Source organism: Aythya ferina (genome assembly GCF_964211825.1).
Source record: "Aythya ferina genome assembly, chromosome: 2".
Taxonomy (NCBI): domain Eukaryota; kingdom Metazoa; phylum Chordata; class Aves; order Anseriformes; family Anatidae; genus Aythya; species Aythya ferina.
In genome coordinates this window covers 7,406,634-7,428,957 of record NC_140297.1, presented here as the reverse complement: position 1 = coordinate 7,428,957, position 22,324 = coordinate 7,406,634, and the positions used below count along the sequence as shown (strand labels likewise).

At 41.1% G+C, this 22,324-nt stretch overlaps 1 protein-coding gene across 15 annotated transcripts in view; it reads left to right on the top strand.

The window, feature by feature from the left end:
- Positions 1 to 22,324, top strand: part of KMT2C (lysine methyltransferase 2C) — a 196,109-nt gene that overhangs the window by 85,986 nt on the left and 87,799 nt on the right. For all 15 annotated transcript variants that reach the window (XM_084507334.1, XM_084507327.1, XM_084507337.1 and 12 more), the window contains 5 exons: positions 13,966 to 14,128; positions 18,479 to 18,650; positions 19,845 to 19,959; positions 20,676 to 20,848; positions 21,631 to 21,788. In XM_084507334.1, coding sequence (XP_084363460.1) covers positions 13,966 to 14,128; positions 18,479 to 18,650; positions 19,845 to 19,959; positions 20,676 to 20,848; positions 21,631 to 21,788 — 781 coding nt within the window. The remainder of the gene's footprint in view (positions 1 to 13,965; positions 14,129 to 18,478; positions 18,651 to 19,844; positions 19,960 to 20,675; positions 20,849 to 21,630; positions 21,789 to 22,324) is intronic.

Genomic DNA, 22,324 nt, shown 5'->3' with positions numbered 1-22,324 from the left:
TACCTTTTGTAGTTATTTGAATGCAAACCTCATTTTCCTGCCTTACTACCATCTCCCTCGTGGCTGCTTATTTAAATGTTTTATATTCAATCTTGCAAAGCTAATGTGGATTGATTTTTTTTTCCTTAATGTTCACAATTAAGGGTCTAATTTTGCATTTATGTGATGGTTACATTTCCAAAAAAAAAAGGCTGATAAATCTTTTGTAGTTACTGTTGGTTAGTTTTAGACAAGAATGGGTACTCATTATGCTCTGAGCATTAGAGAAATAAGGCACCATCCCTGCCTTCAGAAGCTTACTCTTATTCACGTGCTGCATGTGGAAAAGGGAAATATCACCATGGGACAAGTTGTAGGTACATTTGCCAAGGTGTAGCATTGTTTGTATAGTGATAGACAATTGACTCTAATCCTGGTTTTGTAGCTGTTTCCCTTTAAAATAATGTTTTATTTAATGATATCTTTTAAATTTTTCATGGACATGGGTCACTTTTTTTGCAATGGGAATTGTAAAGTTCAAACTCTTTAATGAAATTTCAGTTCTAAAGTGTTTTTGATTATTCCAATCAGGTCTTGGTAATATTTTTTTTTCCTGCTAATTGTATGTTTCTTTATATTATATTACAGATTTTCATTTGGGGCTTTCACCTATCATCAAAAAATTACACAAACATTTTAATTGAAAACTCAGGAGTACTCATATTAGTCTGTTGGCATCAGTTTGCTTTTAAGCAGTGGCTTAAAAAGTGCTGCTGAGATTGGTGTACTCAGCAGCTTCCCAAAATCAAAGCATTAGCAAAAAACAGTTTTAAACTCCCTAAAGATTTTCTTACTGACTTCCATTAGCGCTAGTTCCGTCCCAGAGCTGCAGATTGAGCATAAATATTACAAGCATCAGTATGAAGTAGTCCCATTAATGCAGGTGGCCTTGAGTGTGTTTTTTTCTTGTTTTTTTTTTTTTTTTTTTTTTTGCTTGTTTGTTTTGTTTTAATAACATGGAAAAAGTCACACGTGAGAGACATCGGATGAATTACGATGTTCAGGAATGTGGATGGCTACGACCTCTTCAGAAGGGGTGGGCTGGGAGGGAGAGGTGAGGTAGCCCTGTATGTTAGGGAGCATTTGGATTGTCTTGAGATGAATAATGATGGTGATAGGGTTGAAGTCTTACAATCGCTAGCCCTCATTCTCATGGGGGACTTCAACTTGAAGGGGAAAGGCATCCAGGAAGGCTGGACACTCTTCAAGAAGGAAATCCTAAAGGTGTAGGAGCAGGCCGTCCACACATGCCAAAAGGTGAGCCTGTGTGGAAGAAGATCAGCACGGCTGAACAGAGAGCTGTGGGGAGAGCTCAGGAAGAAGAAGAGGGTTTATGACCATTGGAAAAAGGGGCAGGCAGCTGAGGAGGACTACAAAAATGTCATCAGGCTGTGCAGGGACAAAATTAGAAGGGCTACAGCCCACCTTGAGCTCAGTCTGAATAAGTTTTTAAAGACAATAAAAATGTTTTTATAAATAAACAAGGAAACGAGGACTAAAGGGAATGTCCATCCTGTATTGGATGTGGAGGGAAACGTAGTGACAAGAGATGAGGAACTGGCTGGGTGGCCGGGCCCCAAGAGCTGTGGTGACTGGAGTTAAACCCAGCTGGAGGCTGCTCACTACTGGAGGCCCCTGGGGCTCGGCACTGGGCCCAGTTCCCTTCAATATCTGTATCAGTGAGCTGGAGGAGGGGATCGAGGGCACCCTCGGTGAGTTTGTGGATGACACCAAGTTGGGGGGAAATGTCGATCTGCTCGGGGGTAGGAGGGCTCTGCAGAGGGAGCTGGGTAGGCCGAATCGATGGATTAAGGCCAACTGTTCAGCTTGGAGAAGAGAAGGCTCAGGGGAGACCTTACTGTACTTTACAGTGACCTGAGGCTATAGCGTGGGGGTGATAAGGCTCTCCTCTCAGGCACCAAGTAGTAAGATGATGAGAAATGGCCTCAAGTTGTGCCAGGGGAAGTTTAGGTTGGATGTTTTGAGAAATTTCTTCACTGAAAGGGTTGTGCAGCATTGGAATAGGCGGCCTTGAGAAGTGGTTGAATCTCCATCCCTGGAGGTCTTCAAGAAACATGTAGGACTTAGTGGCATGGTTTAGTGGTGGACTTGTCAGTGCTAGGTTCACGGTTGGCCTAGATGGTCTCTGCTGTGTTGTATTTCCAATAATAACTTCATAAGCCTCCTTGAAGTACTGGAAGGCCGCAGTGAGGTCTCCCTGGAGCCTTCGCTTCTGTAGGATGAACAACCCCAACTCCCGCAGCCTGACTTCGTAGCAGAGGTGCTCCAGCCTCTGAGCATCCTGGTGGCCTCCTCTGGACCCACTGTGATGCTCCACATCCTTCTTGTGCTGGGGGTCCCAGATCTGGGTGCAGGACTCAGGTGAGGCTTCACAAGGGCAGAGCAGAGGGGGAAAATCCCCTCCCTCTGCCTGCTGGACACTCCTCTGGTGATACAGCCTTAGGCATGGCCTTCTGGGCTACAAGTGTGCCCTGGCTCATTCCAAGCTTTTTGTTGTGTCCACCAGAACCCCCAGGTCCTTCTCTGCAGGGCTGCTCTCAGCAAGTTCTTCTCCCAGTCTGTGCTCATGTCTGGGATTGCCCTGATCCAGCCAATTCCTTATCCACCAGATAGCCTGTCCTTCAAATTCATCTCTCTCAAATTGGAGGTAAGGGTGGTGTTGTGTGGGGCCATGTCAAAGGCCTTATAAAATCCAGGTAGATGGCGTCACTTTCCATTCCTTTAAAGATATCATGTTTCTCTTCAATATGTTGGGGAAAAAGTAGATGTTGCAAAATAAATTAAAAAAAAAATGTTTCCTAGAGTAACTAGCATTGCTAAAAACAACTTGATACACACTAAATAGATTGCTGTGACACGGGGGCACTTCCTATACAATGTGAATACCTCTGTTCAATCTGCAATCTAGACAATTATTTTATTAATAACCCTGCAGGTATTTCCACAAATAGCCTTCTCCCTTCCACTTTTTAACTAGTAAAATATTATTTTCTTCTGATCAGAAATATTTGTCCCCTCTTTTTCTGAATGAAATTGCCTCCCAAAGAAGTGGGCAGAGTGGCAGATTAGGCAGAGTAAATAGTGAGTCTGGATTTACATAAACTGCTGTCAGATATCCAAGCACATACCAGTTGTGTTTTTATTTTTATTTTTTCCTTTCAAGTACGGCAGGTTGTTATGACAATATTAGGTGTTATCTGTACGGCATTTCCAGGGAGATGTGTTGACAAATCATAAACCTTTAAAAGTGAACAGAGACTTGGAGAGAAACAAGACAGTTAAGTTGTAATTGTCATTCTTTGAGATTTATGAGGAGAATACTCGTTCTCCAAAATGTAAATGAATTTGATCTATTGAATGGAGAAGTTTCAGGTTTTCCAAATGTCATACTAGGTGAGTTTCTTTTTTTTTTTTTAATGCGAGTAACTTGAAATAGAGGGTGAATTGCTAGGAAGACTGTTACAGCTGTGCATCCATCACATCAGAATGTGCCGTAGGCACCTCCAGAATGTTTGCTTTCTGTCAGACTTAAAATATTGCGATGGATAAATCCCTCAGTAAAGGTCGGACCTGGCAGCGGTGCTCACTCATCTGAGAAACCAAAAGGTCAGAATATTCAAGACACCAGTAGGACCAGGAGCCAAGCATCACGGTAACATATGGTCATACTTCCACTCTTAATTTTATGTGAACTTTATACATTTGGTACTTGTGGAAGTTCATTTATTTACACGACTGCACTGGTGCGGTCTTGTGCACCAGTCTGGTGTTCCCCAGCCATCACCAAACTTCTTTAATTGAAATAAATCCATGTTGTGGTAAATTGTTTCTTGTCTCCTGGGTGTTTTTAGTAAAATACTCCTCCTAGTGCTGTGGCAGCATCGTTCTCTTCACTCTACCACAGAATTAGGGTTATCAGCTGATTTCCGTGCCATCAAATAAAATTGGGTTTAGAAACCAGTGATTGAATCTGTATTCTCCCAACCATCTGAACAGCCTCTCTAATGTCACTGGAATGCTCACGTTAATTAACCGAGCAGACTGTGTCTCTAGAAGAGATTATTTGTAGATGGTGATTATTACTAAGCCTAGGAACCACAAGGCAAGAGAATTTCCACTGTGGTAATTTGTGGATACTCAGCGTTCAGGGGCTGAATTCTGACTTTGCTGCGGACTTGCAGCCTAAGCTCTGCAGGGGAAAATGCAAAGCAGAATCCAAAAACACGATCTCAGACCGGCTCCTTCTCTCTCCAGACCCCATGCCTTTTGTTGATCGGCGTTATTTTCCCTTCACTAGGTCAGATGTATTATTCATGTTGTTGCAGTGTGCTCTTACTTTTGATAAAGGCAGCGGGATTTCCTCATTTTACGTGAGAAAACACTTTTATGGTGTTATTCTAGTTCGAGGTTAGCTGAAACCAGATAAGGATAAAAACATCAAAAACTCACTGGCCTGTCATCGGAGATTAAGGAAAAGGATTATGGAAAAATTGGACCGTGCTTCATTTGACTGTATGCAAGAAATGAAATGGAGACATCATCTAATTGTTTGTGCCTCGCTTCTCCAGGAGCGTAAGGAGCCTGTCACACACAGCAACATCAAAAGCTGCACAGAGCCTTGTAGTGGGAAAAGGAATTTCAGTGTAAAAGAGACCAGGTGGGAATTGGTACTGGAACAGAAGTAAATATGTACATTTACTAAGGGAATCTGTGACGTATAAAGCATAACACTATTTCCTGGTAGTTTTTTTCCACTCGATGGCACTAATATCTCTATAATTAAGAGCAATGGAAGCAGTTAGAGAAAAACTGTACGCTGCTACAAACCATTCCCTTTTTAATTGAACAGCTGTAATTTCTACCAATGGAACAAACTATATTATAAGAAAATGATTATTAGTTTAAAATGCAAAGTTAAATGAATGCAAAATTAACAAACAGATGGTGAAGAATTATTGTGGTTTATTTTACTCCTGGGTAAAAGGGCTCATGCTTGATTGTAAAAATGTCATCACACTTCGTAAACCTGAAAGCAAACAGAATTTGCAGTTGTGCACATCTGTTTTGGGACACTGCTAAAGGGTTAGAAGAATCAATGTTGTTTTCAAATAAGGGTATTCATCAAAAGGATATCATTTACTTAACAGTTATGGCTTCTGCTAAGCATCAGACCTAATGTTCTGTGGAATTCATTACAAAATTTGGCAGCCCTTTCCTTCACAAGCTACCGAGGCAGCATGCTGCAAAACGAAACAAACAGCCCCTTTTTATCCCCGCTTCCCTGACCCCCCTGCACAACAGTTGAATTACCTGCTAAACATTTGACCAGTGATTTAAGGATTTTAAATTTGCACTTCATAATGCTTGTCCGAGGTCAGTGATATAGTAGGAGCGAATGACAAGACAGACAAGCAGCTTATTTGTGTGTGTTTTTTTTTTTTTCCCCAGTAACTAATGAATTAAAAAATGAAGGATGTGTAATGTTTGGGAGCACCATGTTTTGGGAGGAAAGATGGGAGAAATATGTGTAAGCGGCTAATTTAGTCAAGTTGAAAAAAAAATAAAAGCCCCAGCCAGATGAAACATGTGAAGCTTTTATTAGAAAAGAAATTATATTAATGTTTCAAGCTGGTAGTTTCAAAGTATGCCATCTAATTGCTTTATTTGAGCTCAATTTACAAAAATTAGTGAACTGAAGATGTAGGATTTTGTTTACGATGACTCTGTGCCATTTGGAGAGCGCAATTTAGGAACAGCCAAGGAAATAGGAATTATGAACAATAAGGTACTGATTGCAGTCAGTGGGGAAGGAATACTAAGGAGGTGCTCACTAATGAGGAAGGTATTAAAGGCAGGAAATTCTTGTATTTTTTTGTGTGCGTACATAATCCAGAGTTCCTTGTCACTGCATCCCTACCATTACCTTGTAAATTAGGTGGATCGCTGGGTATACAGAGTGGCTTTTGCTGACAGTAACTTTCTTTTAATCTGAGCTAACACAGCTACAAAACCTTTGTTAAGAGACGGCGTTATTAAGGCTAGGAAATCAAACACACAACGTTGGGACACGCAGGAAGACAGGTTGTCTGTACACAATTAATATCCTCTGTGCAACCCCCTCATTACGCACTCTGTAATTGTCTGATCACATGCAGAACAGCCAGCGCCTAGTTCAGCCCACAGGCTGGACATTACTGTCTTAGGAAAAAAACTCTTTGATATTACATTTTTTGTTGTTCGGTGTGTAGCTATGTAGACTACTGAAATGCTACTGAAATGACATATTTCCATGGGAGTTTTCCTGTGATGCTTCTACTGTAATAAACACGTGAGGAACTCGTGTGTGAATTTTTCCAAAGAGCAGATTTATGCCTTTTTACACATCTCGCACTCCATTTTCCTCAGGAGAAGTTGTCTTGTTTTGCTTTTAACTTAAATTGGATGGCACGTTTGGGAGCTTGAATTCTGAAAATGCTCCGACTTGCTCAGAAAGCTGTGCTGATGCTGCAGCTCTTGCTGAACTCCGGAGCTGCGAGCACACAGTCTAGGTAGAAATCAAGGCTGTATTTTTAGGGGGAAAATAAAAACTTAAAAGTCAGGGTTTACTAAAAAACCCTTCTGGAAAACATGGTTTAGTTACTTGCCTGGTGTCATAAAGGAGCCCTACGAGGGAGGCGTCAGTCTGGTCTGCAGTCCTTCTTGTGTTTTAGTGGGCATACTTAGCTGTGCGTGTGTGTACCCATGTATTGCTTTGTCTCTGTGCATGTGTGTTTCTCTGTAGCTGCCTGACTGTACAGTTTTCTGGCATTAGGGAAAGGAAGATAAGCTTCCCAAAGTGCAGGTTTAAAACCTTTACAGTTACGTGCGGACCTCTGCTGACTGAGAACATGACAGTGATGCAGTGCTAGGAGTCGGAGGACTGCTCTTTTCCTTCTTGCAGTTTCAGTTGCCTCTCACTTCTGACTCTATCCAGGTTGGTTTTCTAGTCACTTCCACCCTTTGTTCCTCCTGTGTCCCATCTCCTTAACATCTCTGTTCCCTTGTTCCCAGGTTCTTTTTGAGATCTCTCCACCATTTCATAGCACTTTCACGTCCTTGGCTCTTTATCCAATTTTAGTGCCCAGTTCCAGTTAATTGATGCCTGAAGTGCCATCCCTGCCCCTCCTCAGCTTCCCTGGTTTCTCTCCTTCTACTCTTATCAGACTCCTTGGCTCCTTGTAGGCCCTTTTGTCCCGCTGACCCATATCTGCGTGTGCTGGATGCTCTCATTCCCCAAACCGCTTAAGAGACAGGAGTATCAAGAGCCTTAAGGATGTCTGCTTCCCATTCCAGTTGGCTTATTGTGGTCAGGCTTAGAGTATTTATTACAGACCTCCCTGCTGTAGTCTTGGCTGTGCTGCAGCCGTCTTTGCAGAAGGTACACGTGGTGTGGTCGGTGCTAGAAACCCGAGAGGATCAGTAAATGTCAACAAGAGCAGATTCCTCTGGGATCGTCACGGACAGACTTCTGGGTGGATCTGCACAGTAAGGGCACAAGTTGCATCCCCTGTGCTAAAATATCCGTCCTACCAAGTTGCAGGGTCTGCCAGTGAAGTTGTTTGTAAGATGAGCAGAACGTTTTTTTTACTGGCTTTTCTATTCTCAGAGGTGGCTACAAAGTTTTGACTAAGGGCTGCAGAAGTATTGAAGCGAATTTAGATGTGTGCAATCTGCAGCGTTAGCCCAACTTATTGTCAGTCACAAAATTTACAAGACCAGAACAGGGTTTATATGGACAGCTTTGTATCTAGCAAGTCTCTATTAAGTGTGGTGGGAGTGCAAGCATTTGGCTCCTGTACAGGCGAAAAAATGAGATGCTGAAGTTGAGATGTCTTCATCTCAGGCCTTACGTCACTGGGAAAAGCCATGCAAGTGCATCAGGAGGAAATTCCCCGTGTCACTGAGTTCCTGTTAAATCTTTTTGCATATATAGTTGTGCCAGCCTCGCTGCAGCGACAGAGATGGTGTAGCACAGATGTAACCTGGGGAGTGCCCGATGTTCTGAAGGTGGCCCTTCAGTATTTATGTATGATTTAGGATCATAGGAGCTCTGCTTGGCCAGACAGTTCTGGATAGAGAAGACGATCATCAAACAGCAAGCATGTAGCAGTGTTTTCCCTGATTGTTTTTTTCAAGCCTCCAACAATTCATGTTTCAGACTGTGCTCTGCCAGCAAGAAGAAATGTTTACGTGTACTTCTTAAGACCTTCCAAGCACGAATCAAATGGAACCGGTACAATAGCCTGTTGTCTGAGCCTGCCAAAAAGCAGCACTAAACCCAAACCGATGATTTCTGTTCCTGCCTTGTTTGTCCTGGAGTTGTGGATGCTGAAGCCTAATAATCACAATTAAAATTCCCTTAAACATCACTGACCTTCCCGTTGTTGACATGCTAACTAAACAACAGGCTCATGTGCCCTACTGTCACACAGTGGGTATTAGATGAGAATTGAGGGGTAGTTGGTTATTAGATGGAGGAAGTTTAGACTCACTCAAAACATTTACATTATCCTAAATCCTGTAGAAAGCAAAGAGGTGAATAAAAAAACTGCTTTTCTTCCCCAAAGTGTGAAAAAAGCAGCAAAGGCAGAGTCCATAGAGGAAATGGCATGCAGTTATCAACAACTGGTGGGGAGAATACGATGTCAGAGCACACAAACCCTACTGTAAACCTTCTGAATAGTCAGGGTTTGGGAATATTTCAGAATATAGAAAGAAGGAATTGTGTGCTATGAGGTTTGCCTTGCTTTGTCCATCAATTTTGGTTATCAAGCAAGGAAAACTCTCCTCAACAAACTTGCCTCTTACAGGTTAACTTAATACAACTATTGCCAAAAAAAAAAAAGAGCAAAACATAAATACTGTTTCGATTTGCATATGCATTGATATCAACACCATTTATGTAATGATGTTTTCTGTAAAGGTGAAAAAAAAGTGAATCGACTTAGGGGGAAGGAGAAACACAGCAGTCAGGTGAAGACAGCCTGAATGCTCCACACTTGAAGTGACTTCTGTCTGCTCTGATTACATTTGAGTCTCCATTAGTAGATATAGCATCATATGTATCTTGGCACTTGTGTTACTTATTCCTGTATAAATACTGAGCAGATTAATTATAGATGGAGCATCAAGTCGAGAATTCTCCATTAGACATCTTCCAGTCGTGTTGAGCTTGGCCAAATGGCAGCTGTTCTGTTTGTCCATGGTTTTTCACGTTTTAGAGCAAAACCTGGTTATTCGTACAGTTACCATTTTTGTTTTGTCAAACTTCAGAGTGCTTGAAGTGGGCACTATAGTAAGGTTTTGATGCGTGCTGTCTGTGTTAAGGACATTTTAAGTTACGGTTGTAGGAGAAAAACTTGAAGTTTAATTTCTTCAATGTTGGTTTATGTTGAGGATCAAAACCAACCGATCTCTGATGGAGCTGCTTGTTACACATTTCAGTCATTTCCAAATCTGTGGCGTAGTTACAAAATACAGAAATTAGAAGGTAATTTGGTACTTTGGGAAACGTGTAATTGAGTACCTTTTCTAACCAGGAGTCCAATGGAAAACTCAAAGTCTTCATTGTGTTTCTGGTACCACTTACTGCATTGTGCTGGGAAACGCTTTATGGTACTTCAAACAGTGGGGTTTGACTTTGGAGGTGCTAATGGTGATTAGGATCCATAAGCAATGTGTTTATTTTTTTTCTGGGTCATAGAATAATGGTAATCAATGAAGATTACCAGAACTAACAGAAAACCTATTTTATTAATCCCTGTTTACGTTAAAGTTTTGTTGAGGTCTCATTAATGACAGGATGTTAATGTCCACTTCTTCTCATTAGTTCCAGGCTTTTATGATAGGTTTTGAGAGCCAAGTTTGAAATTTGCTCTTACTGGTAGTACGTTAAACTGTTTAATTAAGGACAGATGGCTTGGGGCATGTTTGGATACGCTGTATATTATAATAAAAATTGCTTATTGTTATCGCAGGTTCTGTCAGCTGACCTTTTTAAAACTAAATAAGTTTGTAATGCAAATGTTTTGTCATTTTGCTTAAAAAATTTTTGCGATACCTAATGCTAATATTTAACTCTACTAATCAGGTCGCAACTGGGTTTGTAATCAAAGTCCATATTTTAGCCTTTATTTAATGTCTGCCTCCCAAGAGTTGTTACTTGCCCATTTGCCGAGGCAATAATACTATAAAGTAATTCTAAGGGCAAATAAAACCATGATAAAATACGACCTCTGATTTGCTCATGGTACTATCTGGATAGTCTTAAATTATCATAAATGCAGATGCCTTTTCTTCAGAGTTTTGGAATATGCCTCCAGATGTGGAGCAGCCGAAAGGTTGATGTAAACTTGGAATAAATCTTTGGTTAATTTAATTTTATTTTTAACGTAGGAGAGTTAGAAAGGAGGGAAGAGCGAGCTGTATCTCCCCGTTTTCCAGTTTGGCCTCGTGTTCCCTTGAAAGCCAGTAGCATTTAGGATGTTGAGCTGAGTTTCCAAGCCACAGGCAGCGCCAACCTTTTTGTTCCCTTGATTTGGGTGCAGCTAGGATTCCAGCAGGTTGCTGTGAGTTGTGCAGAGCATTTCTATGGTTTCTGTTACTGTAATTCCTGTTCTCCTGTAGGTGACGGATCAGTCGGGATTTCTGGTTTTCAGCTAATTCACTTAGCTCTGTCTCTTTCACTCTGTTTGTGTGACAACGTCGTGTTTATCCAGCTGGATTAGTGAATAAAGGGAATTTTAAAACAAAGTTTGAAAAAGCACATAGCCATTTGCTTTAGAAAATGAGCTCCTTTCATGTCTATCTGAAAAATCAGATGTTACAGAAGAAGGTGTGAAGGACCAAGTAGAAGGTGTGGACAGTTTTAAGTGATGGAAATTACAAAAATAGGAAGCAGCAGAAGCATGGGTGGGATGAGAGCCTTCTTGCCACGGGTGAATGCACTAGGAGCTTGCTGAAGAAAACAATTGGTAACCAATGAAGGACTTTTTGAAGAGGAAAATGCTCTGTTGACACTGCTTTACTGACATTTATGTTATTAAATGTTCTCCAAATAAATAAGGAACTGCCTCTCTAGCTTTGTGACACCTGGTAAAGTCTTTTTTCTGTAGACCAGGGCTGTAAAATGATTACATCCATGCACAAAACGGTGTTTGTCTTGCTTTAACAGCTTGCTGTTTTTGTATACCTACCCATTGAATGCTTGGATCCAGCTCCAACCCCTTCCACATAACAGCATGTCTTGTGTTCATGCTAACAGAACTCCATCCTGGCGTGTCCTCTCTGACTGGCCTCCTGGGGTGCTGAAGACACTTTTTTTTTTTTTTTTACTGTATTTGATCAAAAGTGGGATTTGTGCCTTCCTTTCACCTCTGACTGTCCTGATGCCATATTTTACCAATAGCATAATAAGGTAGCATTGGTTGCTGAGCTTTGTTTAGCAGAACTTTTATATTTTTTTAAATTAATATTCTTCTGCTGTTCACATGCTCACTTTCAGCTGGGCAGTCAGTCGGTCGTACCGGCTGCACGCTGCTCCCCTAGGGTCACGGGGGCCTTTTTGCAGAGCAACGTTGGCTTCTGCTGGAGAAGTAACTCTTCTCATCAGCAGCTGTTGCCAAAAAAAAAATCCCTTTGGGCATTTATTTCTTCAGACTGCTTTATCTGTCTTATAAATTCAGCAAATGTTGATATTCTGTGCTTTTTATTTGCTTCAGATGATATACACCACATTGTTTTTAAAGTGTGTGTTTCACTTAGCTGCCAAATGCTTTTCATTGCCAGTGCAGTTTAGCAGATGGGTTTGAAGGGTTCAATTAAATGTAATTTGGGCTTCCATTTTTCTTCCAGCGTCTTTACATGATTCTTTAAATCAACATCAACATTCTTCGAGGCTTTGCATTAATCCTATATTTTGCTCCGTTCTAATAATTCCGTCAGTCAGTCATACGGCATTTGGAAAAAAAGTATTCTGTTTTTGTTGTTATGTACCATTGTTGATTGTTGGTTTTGAAAAACAGATGTAACATCTTAAAATATTTTTAATATTACTCTTTAATCCATCTTCATTATTTCCAGTTTGTAGGATGTTTGAGTCTTTGAGTGCTTGCAATTCTTCCATGACTTTAATCTCCCATTAGATAAATTTGTAAGGAATTGGATCTAATGGATGCTTTGTTGAGTATTGTCTTGGGGACCATCTTTTAGGACATTTGCCCCTCCTAGGTTCCTTTTCCTAATGTTTTCTTCTTGAGTAATATCTTTGAAAAGTTGGTGGCCTGCCTCTTAAGAGTCAGGTCTTGGCTTAGTGTGGGCCATCTCAGTAGCCTGCAGGAGCCACAAGGACAAAATTATGCTCTGGCTTGTGTGCAGTTTATTGTGCGGTTGCGGTTCATGAAGTTGAAGGCTTTGGGGTGTATTTTTGTGACCTCACAGCTGAATTTTATGATTTACCTTGTACAGCATCCTCAGCTCAGTAAATACAGTTTCCTAAGATGAGTTCCTTGCCTTACTTCGGTTTTGTTGGCAGTCCTTAAATTTATTTACCAGTGTTAACTTCTTCACCTGCTTCAGAAACTCCATGCCAAAGGCTGCTTATCGTGTCCTCAGTAGGTAATAAGCCAGTGTTTTCTTTGCCTTGTGGGTGACTTGTGATGCTCTGCTAAAGATGTGAGTTTCGCCTGGTTTTAGGGATGCCAGCTCAGCAGTTAACACAGCCAGCTTTGTGACTTGTGCTTTCGTGTGGGTCAGTTTTGATATCTGTGGGCTCGTAACAGCACTATTTCATGCCTAATTTCGTGCTAGACTTTGAAACGCAGAAGAATGACGGTAATAAATATTCTCTGGGTTCTAAGACTTAAGCAGAGGCAGCGAGGAACTTCTTGCTTTGGTGTGTGTTCATACCTGGGTGTTACTTGACACTGGGGCTAGCCGTCGAACACGGCAGTGTTAGCATTAAGGTCTATATTTTTATGAAGAAAAATGAGAGTCCCTGAGCTCAGCTGGTGCTTTGCATTATGTATGCCTTCCCGTGAGCCACTGACCTGTTTTTTTTTTTCTTAAATTTGCTCTGAATCTCACAGTGCCGAGCTCTATCCTTAAAAAGTAGTGTTGCCTTGGTGAAAAAGTGCAAAAGCTTGTTACGGTGCTTGGGGGACTGTAATAAATCCAAGAAAGTAAAAACTGATTAACCGAATCAGAAAGGTGTGGGTGATGTTTTATAAGCAGGCTGATGGACTCTGGTCCCTCCTGACTAACGAGCGGGAGGGTTATTGGATGCTGCTTTATGGGAAATGATTTCTTTACAGATGTGACTGATATTTGCGTAGCATTGAAACGAGAGACGACAAGAAAGTCCTGGATTATTTACTGCCTTATCATCCCAGAGAGAATAGTCGTATGATGTCATTAAGGTTTTCAATAGAACAAAATATTTCATTGCCAGTCGCGGTTCTGATTACAGCCCCTACGGTTTTACATTACAACATGCAGAACTGCGTGGGTTTTAGTTACAGCCTATTGACAGCACGGTGTGGCCTGCCTTTGTTACTCAGTGTCCAAGCCTCCCTACTGAAAACATCACTAAAGTTAGGTAACAGATAGAAGAAAAAGTGCTCTTCGGTGACAAGAAGAACCTCAGTCATCAGGGCATGTTTAGGGTGGGTTTCGCTGAACATTTGAAGTTGGAAAGTTCTGAGAGAGCCACTGAAAGGCGCAATCCCAGCCACTTGTTTTCTTTTCTTCAGTATTCACTCCCTTCTGTTGGCCTTGGTGCCTGTGTGCTCAGTGAGGTGGGTAGCAGAGCTGGCTGAAAAAATGCCAAAAAAAAATAGGCTTTGAATGCTTTGTGTGTTTATTTTTCAGAGATGTGCATATTGTAAGCACCTTGGAGCCACTATCAAATGCTGTGAAGAGAAATGTACCCAGATGTACCATTACCCCTGTGCTGCTGGAGCAGGCACGTTTCAGGATTTCAGTAACTTGTCCCTCCTTTGTCCAGACCACATTGATCAGGCTCCTGAAAGATGTAAGTACACTCGGTTCAAATGATGGGATTCATATCAGCTGGAGATTTAGCAATTCCATATTTAAGGTGTGGTTGTTTTTCCTTAGCTGATAACCCGCTCCAGAAGCATAGAGTATCCTGTAAGATGCCTAAATTTGCTTGAGCAAGCTGAATTTCAGCATGTGATTAATGTCAGTGGAGTCTACGAGTAAAAGGTTTCATTGAAGTGCTTGTTACACACAGGATTGAGAGTGTATGTCATATATATGAAGTCTATTTTGTTTCTAGAAGTTGATTTTATATTTAAAAGCCATTATTAATTTTTTATTTCAAAAATGTATTCAGAGTATGCATTTGAATGTCTCTTAAAAATAGAAGCATAGTTGTGGAGGTTCAGAGTACTTTGATATTTCCTGAAACAGACTAATAGGATGTATTTCTGGGTGATGTTAAAAAAAATATTTGCATTCCAGTTGTTGTACATCCTAAAAGCTTGTTTGCAAACCAGCTTACGCTGTACTTCACAGATTCTCGTAGGATTAAAGGCTCTCCACTGCAGGCAGGGTACTTGACTGCTGATCACAGGTGTGCTGCAGTGTAGTCTTGTTGCCTTGTCTGTGCGTTTTGTAAGGGAGGCTTTGTTTGGCGCTGTTACATTCAAACTTGGAAATGTAATTCATTCAAATGTGTTTGAAGTTTTCTTTTTCCATGTAGTGTTACTTATTCAAACGGTAGCTTTAACAGAGGAGAGGAAGGGAAGGTATGGGAGTGCCTTTATGGTTCTCAGGTCCCAGAGATGAGGGGAAAGTCTGGGCCAAGGAGATGTACCTTTGATAGAACAGGATTGGGTCAGGGAATACATAAGCAAATAGGGGTCTTTGGGCCCTCATGGGATGCACCCCAGAGCCCTGAGGGAAGGGGCAGATACCACTGAGAGGGTGCTCCCTGATCTTTGATCAGTCATGGTGACTGGGAGAAGTACCTGAAAACTGGAGGAAAGCAAATGTCAGACCTGTCTTCAAGAAGGATAGGCAGAAGGACCGAGGGAACTACTGGCTGGTCAGCATCAGGACCTGGATGAGCTGAAGAAATGTGCTGACAGGAACCTCATGAAGTTCAGCAAGGAGAAGTGCGAAGTCCTGAACCTGTGGAGGAGCAACCCCAGGGACAAGGACGTGCTGGGGGCCACCCAGCTTGGCAGAAAAAGGATCTGGGGATCCTGGTGGACACCAAGTTGAACACGAGCCAGCAGTTGTGCCCTGGCTACAAAGAAGACTAATGGTATTGTGGGCTGTAGCAAGCAATGTATTGCCAGCAAGTTGAGGGAGGTGATCCTTCCCTTCTGCTCAGCACTGATAAGGCCACACCTGGGCTGTGGTGATCACTTCTGGGCACCTCGGTACAAGCCATGGACCTACTGGAGAGAGTCCAGCAAAGGGCCATGGAGATGAATAAGGGACTGGAACATTGCTGCTATGAGGAAAGGCTGAGAGAGCTTGGACTGTTCAGCCTGGAGAAGAGAAGGCTTTGGGGAGACCTTATCTGTGTATGGAAATACCTGAAGGTAATGTGTAAGGAGGTTGGAGGTAGGCTTTTTTCGGTGGTGCCCAGTGCCAGGACAAGAAGCAATGTCTGAACATCAGGAAGCACTCCTTTACTTCACCTCAGCAAGGTGACTGCGCACAGGTTGCCCAGAGAGGTTGTGGAGTCTCCCTCCTTGGAGATTTTCAAAGTCTGTCTGGACACGGGCCTAGGCAAGTGGCTCTAGGTGGCCCTGCTTGAGCAAGGGGGTTGGACCAGATGGTTTCCAGTGGTCCCTTCCTACCTCAACCAGATGGTGATTCTGTAATACAGAGACCATACTTCTTACCCAGTTTGTATTTTTGCAAGTTTGGAAACGGTTCACAGCACAGGAACCCTGTAGTCTTAACATCCATCTTGTGGGAGACTTGAATTTTAAAAGTGATGTCTGTAGAGTGTTCCTGTGATGCTAGCAACTGTTCCAAACGCTCACATCCTCCTGTATCTTGAGAAGTAATTAATTCTGTCCTCAGAAGTCCTGGTTTGTTTTTCATCCCCTCATGTCAGATTTGTTCTTCCCACTCTTCTTTTATTTCTTCTTACCCAAAGTGGGCTGAGTGGTGCTGTGTGTCACAGGTGAGGGCAGCCAAAACAATGTGTGAGCTTCATCGTGTGGAAGGGAGACACAGAGGAGATGCTGCTTGCAGGAGGAGGGAGGAGTGAGCAGGTTGTAGCCGAGCTGACTCCGTGCCCCTTACTATCCCTTGCCCTGCAGTGCTGGGAGGTAGGTGGGAGACCCCTCATGCTCTCCTGTGCTGGCCTCCTGAGCTTTTTGTGCCTCAGCCATCAGATGCTGAGAGCGCTCTGCAGCCATGAGTGCTTTAGAGCTGAAATTTGCAGAAGGATCAGAGTTTTCCTCGTTCTTAAGTCTCGCCTGCCCACCCTCACCTGGAGTCTTCACTGAGCAGGACGTGACAGTGCTGCCTCTGCCCACAGCCAGGTAACATAGCCCAGGTCTAAAACCTCCTTATGCAGTTAATCATGTCTCAGAGAGTTGAAAATCCCAAACTAGGGTAAGTGTCATCTGTTCAGGTGAGGCACATCCTCGGTCACCACAGATTGTTAGAAATACAAAGAACAAAACGCATTTACTGACCACATTTTGCTCATACTTGTCTATGGTTTCCTTCCAGTCAGGCTAGGTTGTTTCCAGTTTATTGAATGTCTTGTACAATTCTGCATTTTTGCCTTCCTAGTATAATTCATGGGGAAAATATAATAACCAGTACTGAAAGTAAATTAAAATTATGAATATTTACCTTTTTATTCCATTAAAAAGGTAAATTTATGTATTATGTAGAGGGAAGAACAGAATTCTGCTTTTTCCCCTTCTCTAGTCTGAGCGAATACTCAGATCTTAAATTGATTCAACTAAGAATGAATGGAAAAAGAAATACTGATCTTAGGAGCTGGTACTGTAGAAATTTCAAGGTTCCTGACTTCATAATGAAGTATAAGAAGACCTAACACACGCGTTTTTATTTTATATACACTATACATATATCTATTTCTGCAGTTGAATATATGTATATAAAGATATACACAAGTGGACTCAGAGAAGATGAGTCTAATATTAAAATTGCAAGGTGAAACACGTACAAATTTAAAAACTGGCAGAAGATAGACCAGTTCTGTCTCAACCCAGACCTTTTCCTGCCCTGTAGCTGCCTTCAGGTGCAGGTTTCCCTTCTGGTTTGTAACTGGGGCCAGCAGAGGGAGCATTGGGAGCACGGGAGGGAGACTCCCTGCTCCTCAGTGCAAACCACCGTGACCCCAGTCGTTTGGAGGAACAGTTGCAGGAAAAGACCTGATCCCTGAAGCGTTAAAACAGGGCAAATTCAATCACTATGCAAGATAGCTCTGGTGAACCACCTCTGTTTTAGCAGCCATGAGAAGTTGAGCATGCTTAATGCAAGTGTAATCTCCAGAGAGTTGAGCAGTGGAACTGCAATACTGCTATTTAACAGAGGTAAATGGGATTTATTTGTAGAGGCCTCACATTTATAGGAAGGACAAAGCATCCGTCTTACAAGTCACGGAAAGCATTCTGTCTTCCTTAATGTCATATTTTCAATTCAGATATGGAGGCATTAGAGTGCCGTAAGATTATTACTTTTTTTTTTTTTTTCTCTTGACATAGATAAGGTTACCAGAAGTCTGTATTTAAAGGTTTTATAAAAACTGATGTGTGGTAGGACCAGCTGAACGAATACATTGGTTTAGACCTATTTTTCTAGTGTGTGAACCCAAGAATTTGTGTGTTCAGGCATGAGCAAGATGCATGCTCACGCTCCTGTTTTTTTTTAAAAACTGAAAGTGGTGCACAGCAAAGTTAGTATGTGTATATATATAAATATATATTGTAATAACAATGTGGAGGGGTTCACTCAAATGCTTTTCTTCTGGCAGTTTTTAGTTCATACTGATAGGCTTGCTTGCCTTAGCTCAAGTTAGAGCAACCATGTTGCAAACACCTCAGATAAATAATTGTTGTATTCTGCTAGGAGCTTTATTTGTACTTGTTCCAGATAAGAATTGGACCTAAACCTGTAAACCTGTTTGTTTTGCTGAGGCTTTTATTAAGGTTTAAAATGAATGTATTTCTGTTATGAGAAGATCAGCTGAGTATATCAGAAGACCAAACAGAAGGAGTGGTTACTAAGTATATTAATACAGTTCCAGTTCTGTAAGAATGATCAAGTTTGTATGCATAAAAACTACTGAAAAAAATCTTGTAAATTGTTCATAATTTCAAATGAAATAATAATTGGCAAAATGATTTCTTTGTAGCAAAGGAAGAAGCAAATTGTGCGGTGTGCGACAGCCCTGGAGACCTCTTAGATCAACTTTTTTGTACTACCTGTGGCCAGCACTACCATGGGATGTGCCTAGACATACAAGTTACACCTTTAAAACGAGCAGGTTGGCAGTGTCCTGATTGCAAAGTGTGCCAGAACTGCAAGTAAGTAAGACTCCTGTGACACAAGGGGAGGAGGTTCTTAGATTTACTGTGATTTTAAAACGTATATTTTATTAAGAGTTCTTTTTATCAAAAAGTTGTAGATCATTGCCCTGATACGTGTTATGATGTTATATTAATTGAAGTAACTGGTCAGATCCTTGTGTTGGCATCTGTCTTCTAAAAGCTGAGCTGGATTTTCTGCACTTTCTACCCCCAGGGTTATTTTCAACTTGGCAGGTTCAAGAAAGCTGCAAAAGCTTCTGATTTCATCATCCTTTTATGCAGGAGGAATTTGGTCAAATTTACTAAATTAACAAATTAGTTTACTGTAGCACCTTTCCTGTCTGGGAACCTGGGTTCTTGTTCAGCTGACATTTCAGCAGTGCGTGTACCAATTATGGTGTAGCTCCACTGCAACAGGCCATCCCTGCTGTTCTGTAGTATCTTTCAGAGGCAGATAACAAGTCATTCTGAAAACAATCCTAAGGCTTCGCTGAGCAAATGAAAAGAAGTAATATGAGTGACCACGATTGAATTGTTACGCCAAACAAGTGCTGAGACAGCAAAGCATGATTGTTGCCACTTAGAAAACTGTGACCGCTTGTGCACTTGTTCTCGTAAAACCTAATCTGATGGGCAGTGTAAGGTTCTTTGCTCACCTGCTTTCTTTAAGGGTTTAACAGAAAAGATAAGAATTTTGTACAGCTTCAGTCAGGTCAGCTGGACAGTATGAAGGGAAAATGCCACTTTGCTGCTGTTTCATGTACCTGAGCACTCAGTGCTGTGTTCTTTTCCAAGAACGCTCACTATCTGGCGGCATTCAGATCCATTCACTTTAAAAAAGATTGTTCCCTGATCATGCACAGCTGACAGCACATTTTTGAACTGATTTTGAACTGATTTCAGTACAGAAATGCTATTAAATCTGCCTACGCTTGTTTAAATGAAAATGGGCTGATTTCTAGAAGTCTGGCTGCCACAGCCCTGATAGCACTTTCCAAAGTAAGCATGGCGACTTAATTCATACTTAAATGTGAACTTAAGGGTATCCTCTTTGGAGCCATTTATAAGTGGTGTTCATGTGTTCTCATGTGCTCAGCTATCTGCCTTTCTACTTAGACTTTTCATTAAACAGAATTTTTGTTATGGCTTGTTTCAACAATTTTTTCATACCACTATTTTTGTTGTTTTTAGACATTCTGGGGAAGACAACAAGATGCTGGTGTGTGATACATGCGACAAAGGCTATCATACTTTCTGTCTACAACCAGTTATGGACTCGGTACCAACAAATGGTTGGAAATGTAAAGTAAGTTGAAAGAATAATTCCTTTTCATTATATTTGGCCAAATTTTGCTACCCAGATGATGCTGGTCTAGCTGTATTGCAGATGGGTGTTAACCGTGTAACATACCTTGCAATTTCTGGAGGAAGCCTGCTTGTGTGTAGCCATGTGGCTCCACAGGGGAGAAAGGAAGAATAGGATCCAAGTGGAGTGGATAACCTCTGCTTAGTGACAGCTGATCTCATGAACTAAACCACACGTAAACTAAAACCTGTGCAATGTACTGCATGTAATCTATCCTCGAAGGCTTGTTATATGCAACCACTTCTTGCTTTCCAGAAGGGCAGTTCTGTAGCTCAGGGTTACTGTAGATTGGGGGAGGGCAGGGTGAATTTCTTGTTTTGTCAATAACTTTGTGAGTAAGTAATAATAAAAATACAATTTTGAGTTAACAAGGGAAATCAGTATACACAAGATATCTATAATTTCATGGTCAATTTGTGGTAGTCATAGGGAGACAGATAAGAAATGCTCTTCTCAGGTAAGGGAGTAGTTCAAGGAAACTTCTTGCAGTTGCACAGTGTCTCCGTGTTCTGTTACCAGATTCTGGAAAATTTTTTAGTATTGTTAAAGATCGAATTTTTCTTTAGTATAATTCAGAAGAGAAAAATGTCAGTTAATGGCATTTCTATCACATTGTGAAATATTGTAACTAACAAATGAATTCTTGTGATCTCTAGAACTGTAGAGTATGTGCTGAGTGTGGCACACGAACCAGCTGTCAGTGGCACCATAATTGTTTGGTGTGTGACAGTTGTTACCAACAGCAAGACAACTTATCCTGTCCTTTCTGTGAAAAACTGTGCCTCCAAGACTTCCAGAAAGATATGTTGCATTGTCACATGTGCAAAAGGTAAGAATCCTAATTTTTATTAAGTGGTACCAAAATGCCTAAAGCTTATAGAAAGCTGTATGACATTTCATGGATTTTTGTGAAAGGTATAGATGGTGCATGATGCGTGATGCTGTTATATCTTTTCATACAACATCTTGATATTCCAACCCTAAATACAATGGACAATATTAGGTAGTCTTATTTTAATTTTAGCAACTAAGTTGTAATTGGCAGTTATCTGCCCTTTCTGGCTAGTGAGGTGTAAAGAGAAATATGTGCTGCTGTTGCTTCTTAGATTACATCTATTTTATGAGTAAACAGACAAGAAGGGTCATCATCCTAATTTTTATAGGCAGGGTATTTTAATTTTTACATGTATATTGATGTAAGACTGTTTACATGTGTTCTCTGTTTCATTTTACATGTTTTTTCCTATGCCAGAAATAAAAAGAATAATAATAATAATTAAAAAAAATAAGCTATTGGGCATCTTAAAGAATGTGGACTATTTCATATTCAGTGCTTTGTACCTTGCTATGCAGCATCTTCATATTGCTACACATATTGTGCTTTCTGATTGGCTTTAGCAACAGTTTCGGTCTTCTTTGTATTGACATACAAACATATCCATATAATTTTTATTTTTTCAAAATTCCCTCTAGTAAAATATTGATTGATTTTTTTTTTTTTAATTTCCCCAGAGGAATGGAGAACTGTGCCATTTTTCAACTCATTCTTAGCAATGTGTTTTATATTTTTTATTACTAAAATCACATTTCACACTAAATTAATCTCCCCAGGTGGATTCACATAGAATGTGACAGATTTCCAGGTAGCGAATTGGAGTCTCAGCTGAAGGACTACATCTGCACTCTCTGTAGACAAGAAGGGGATCAGACTCAGTCATGTGATGTAATGGATACTTCTGAACTCATTCCTGAACCTGACAGTATAACAGGTAATCAAATGTCATTTTTATATCTGCAAAACACTAACATCAAATCCAAGTATCTGCAGATGTCTCACTAAGGCTTCTGTGAACCAGCCACTCCTATTCTGTAGACGTTATCCGTTCCTTTATTTAACAAACAGCGGCTTCTCAAGCAGTCTGTGCATTAGCTGTCTTCTAAACATGTTGTCAGTCTTCGGCTCCAGGACCCAGTATTAGAAACCTAGGCAAATAAGCACCTCTGTGGTAGCTCTAAGCCTTCACAACTTGTAGCTGTAAATTTATATAGTTTGTTTGTTTGTTTTTAAATTAGTATAGTTCATAAATGTACTCATTTGAGAAGTCTCTCAGGAAACTTGTGTCTACCAGGCACAAGCCAGCTTCTGGTAGATGTTCCTGGAGACATCTAGTTTTCCCCTGTCCCTCTTGGTACTTGTCCATCTTGTGCTGCCCATTTGCCTCACTCTGTCCAGGTAGGACACAGCAATGGGAGCTGGGCTGTGTTCAAGGGCCAGGTGCATTTCACTAAACAGCTTTTAATCAGG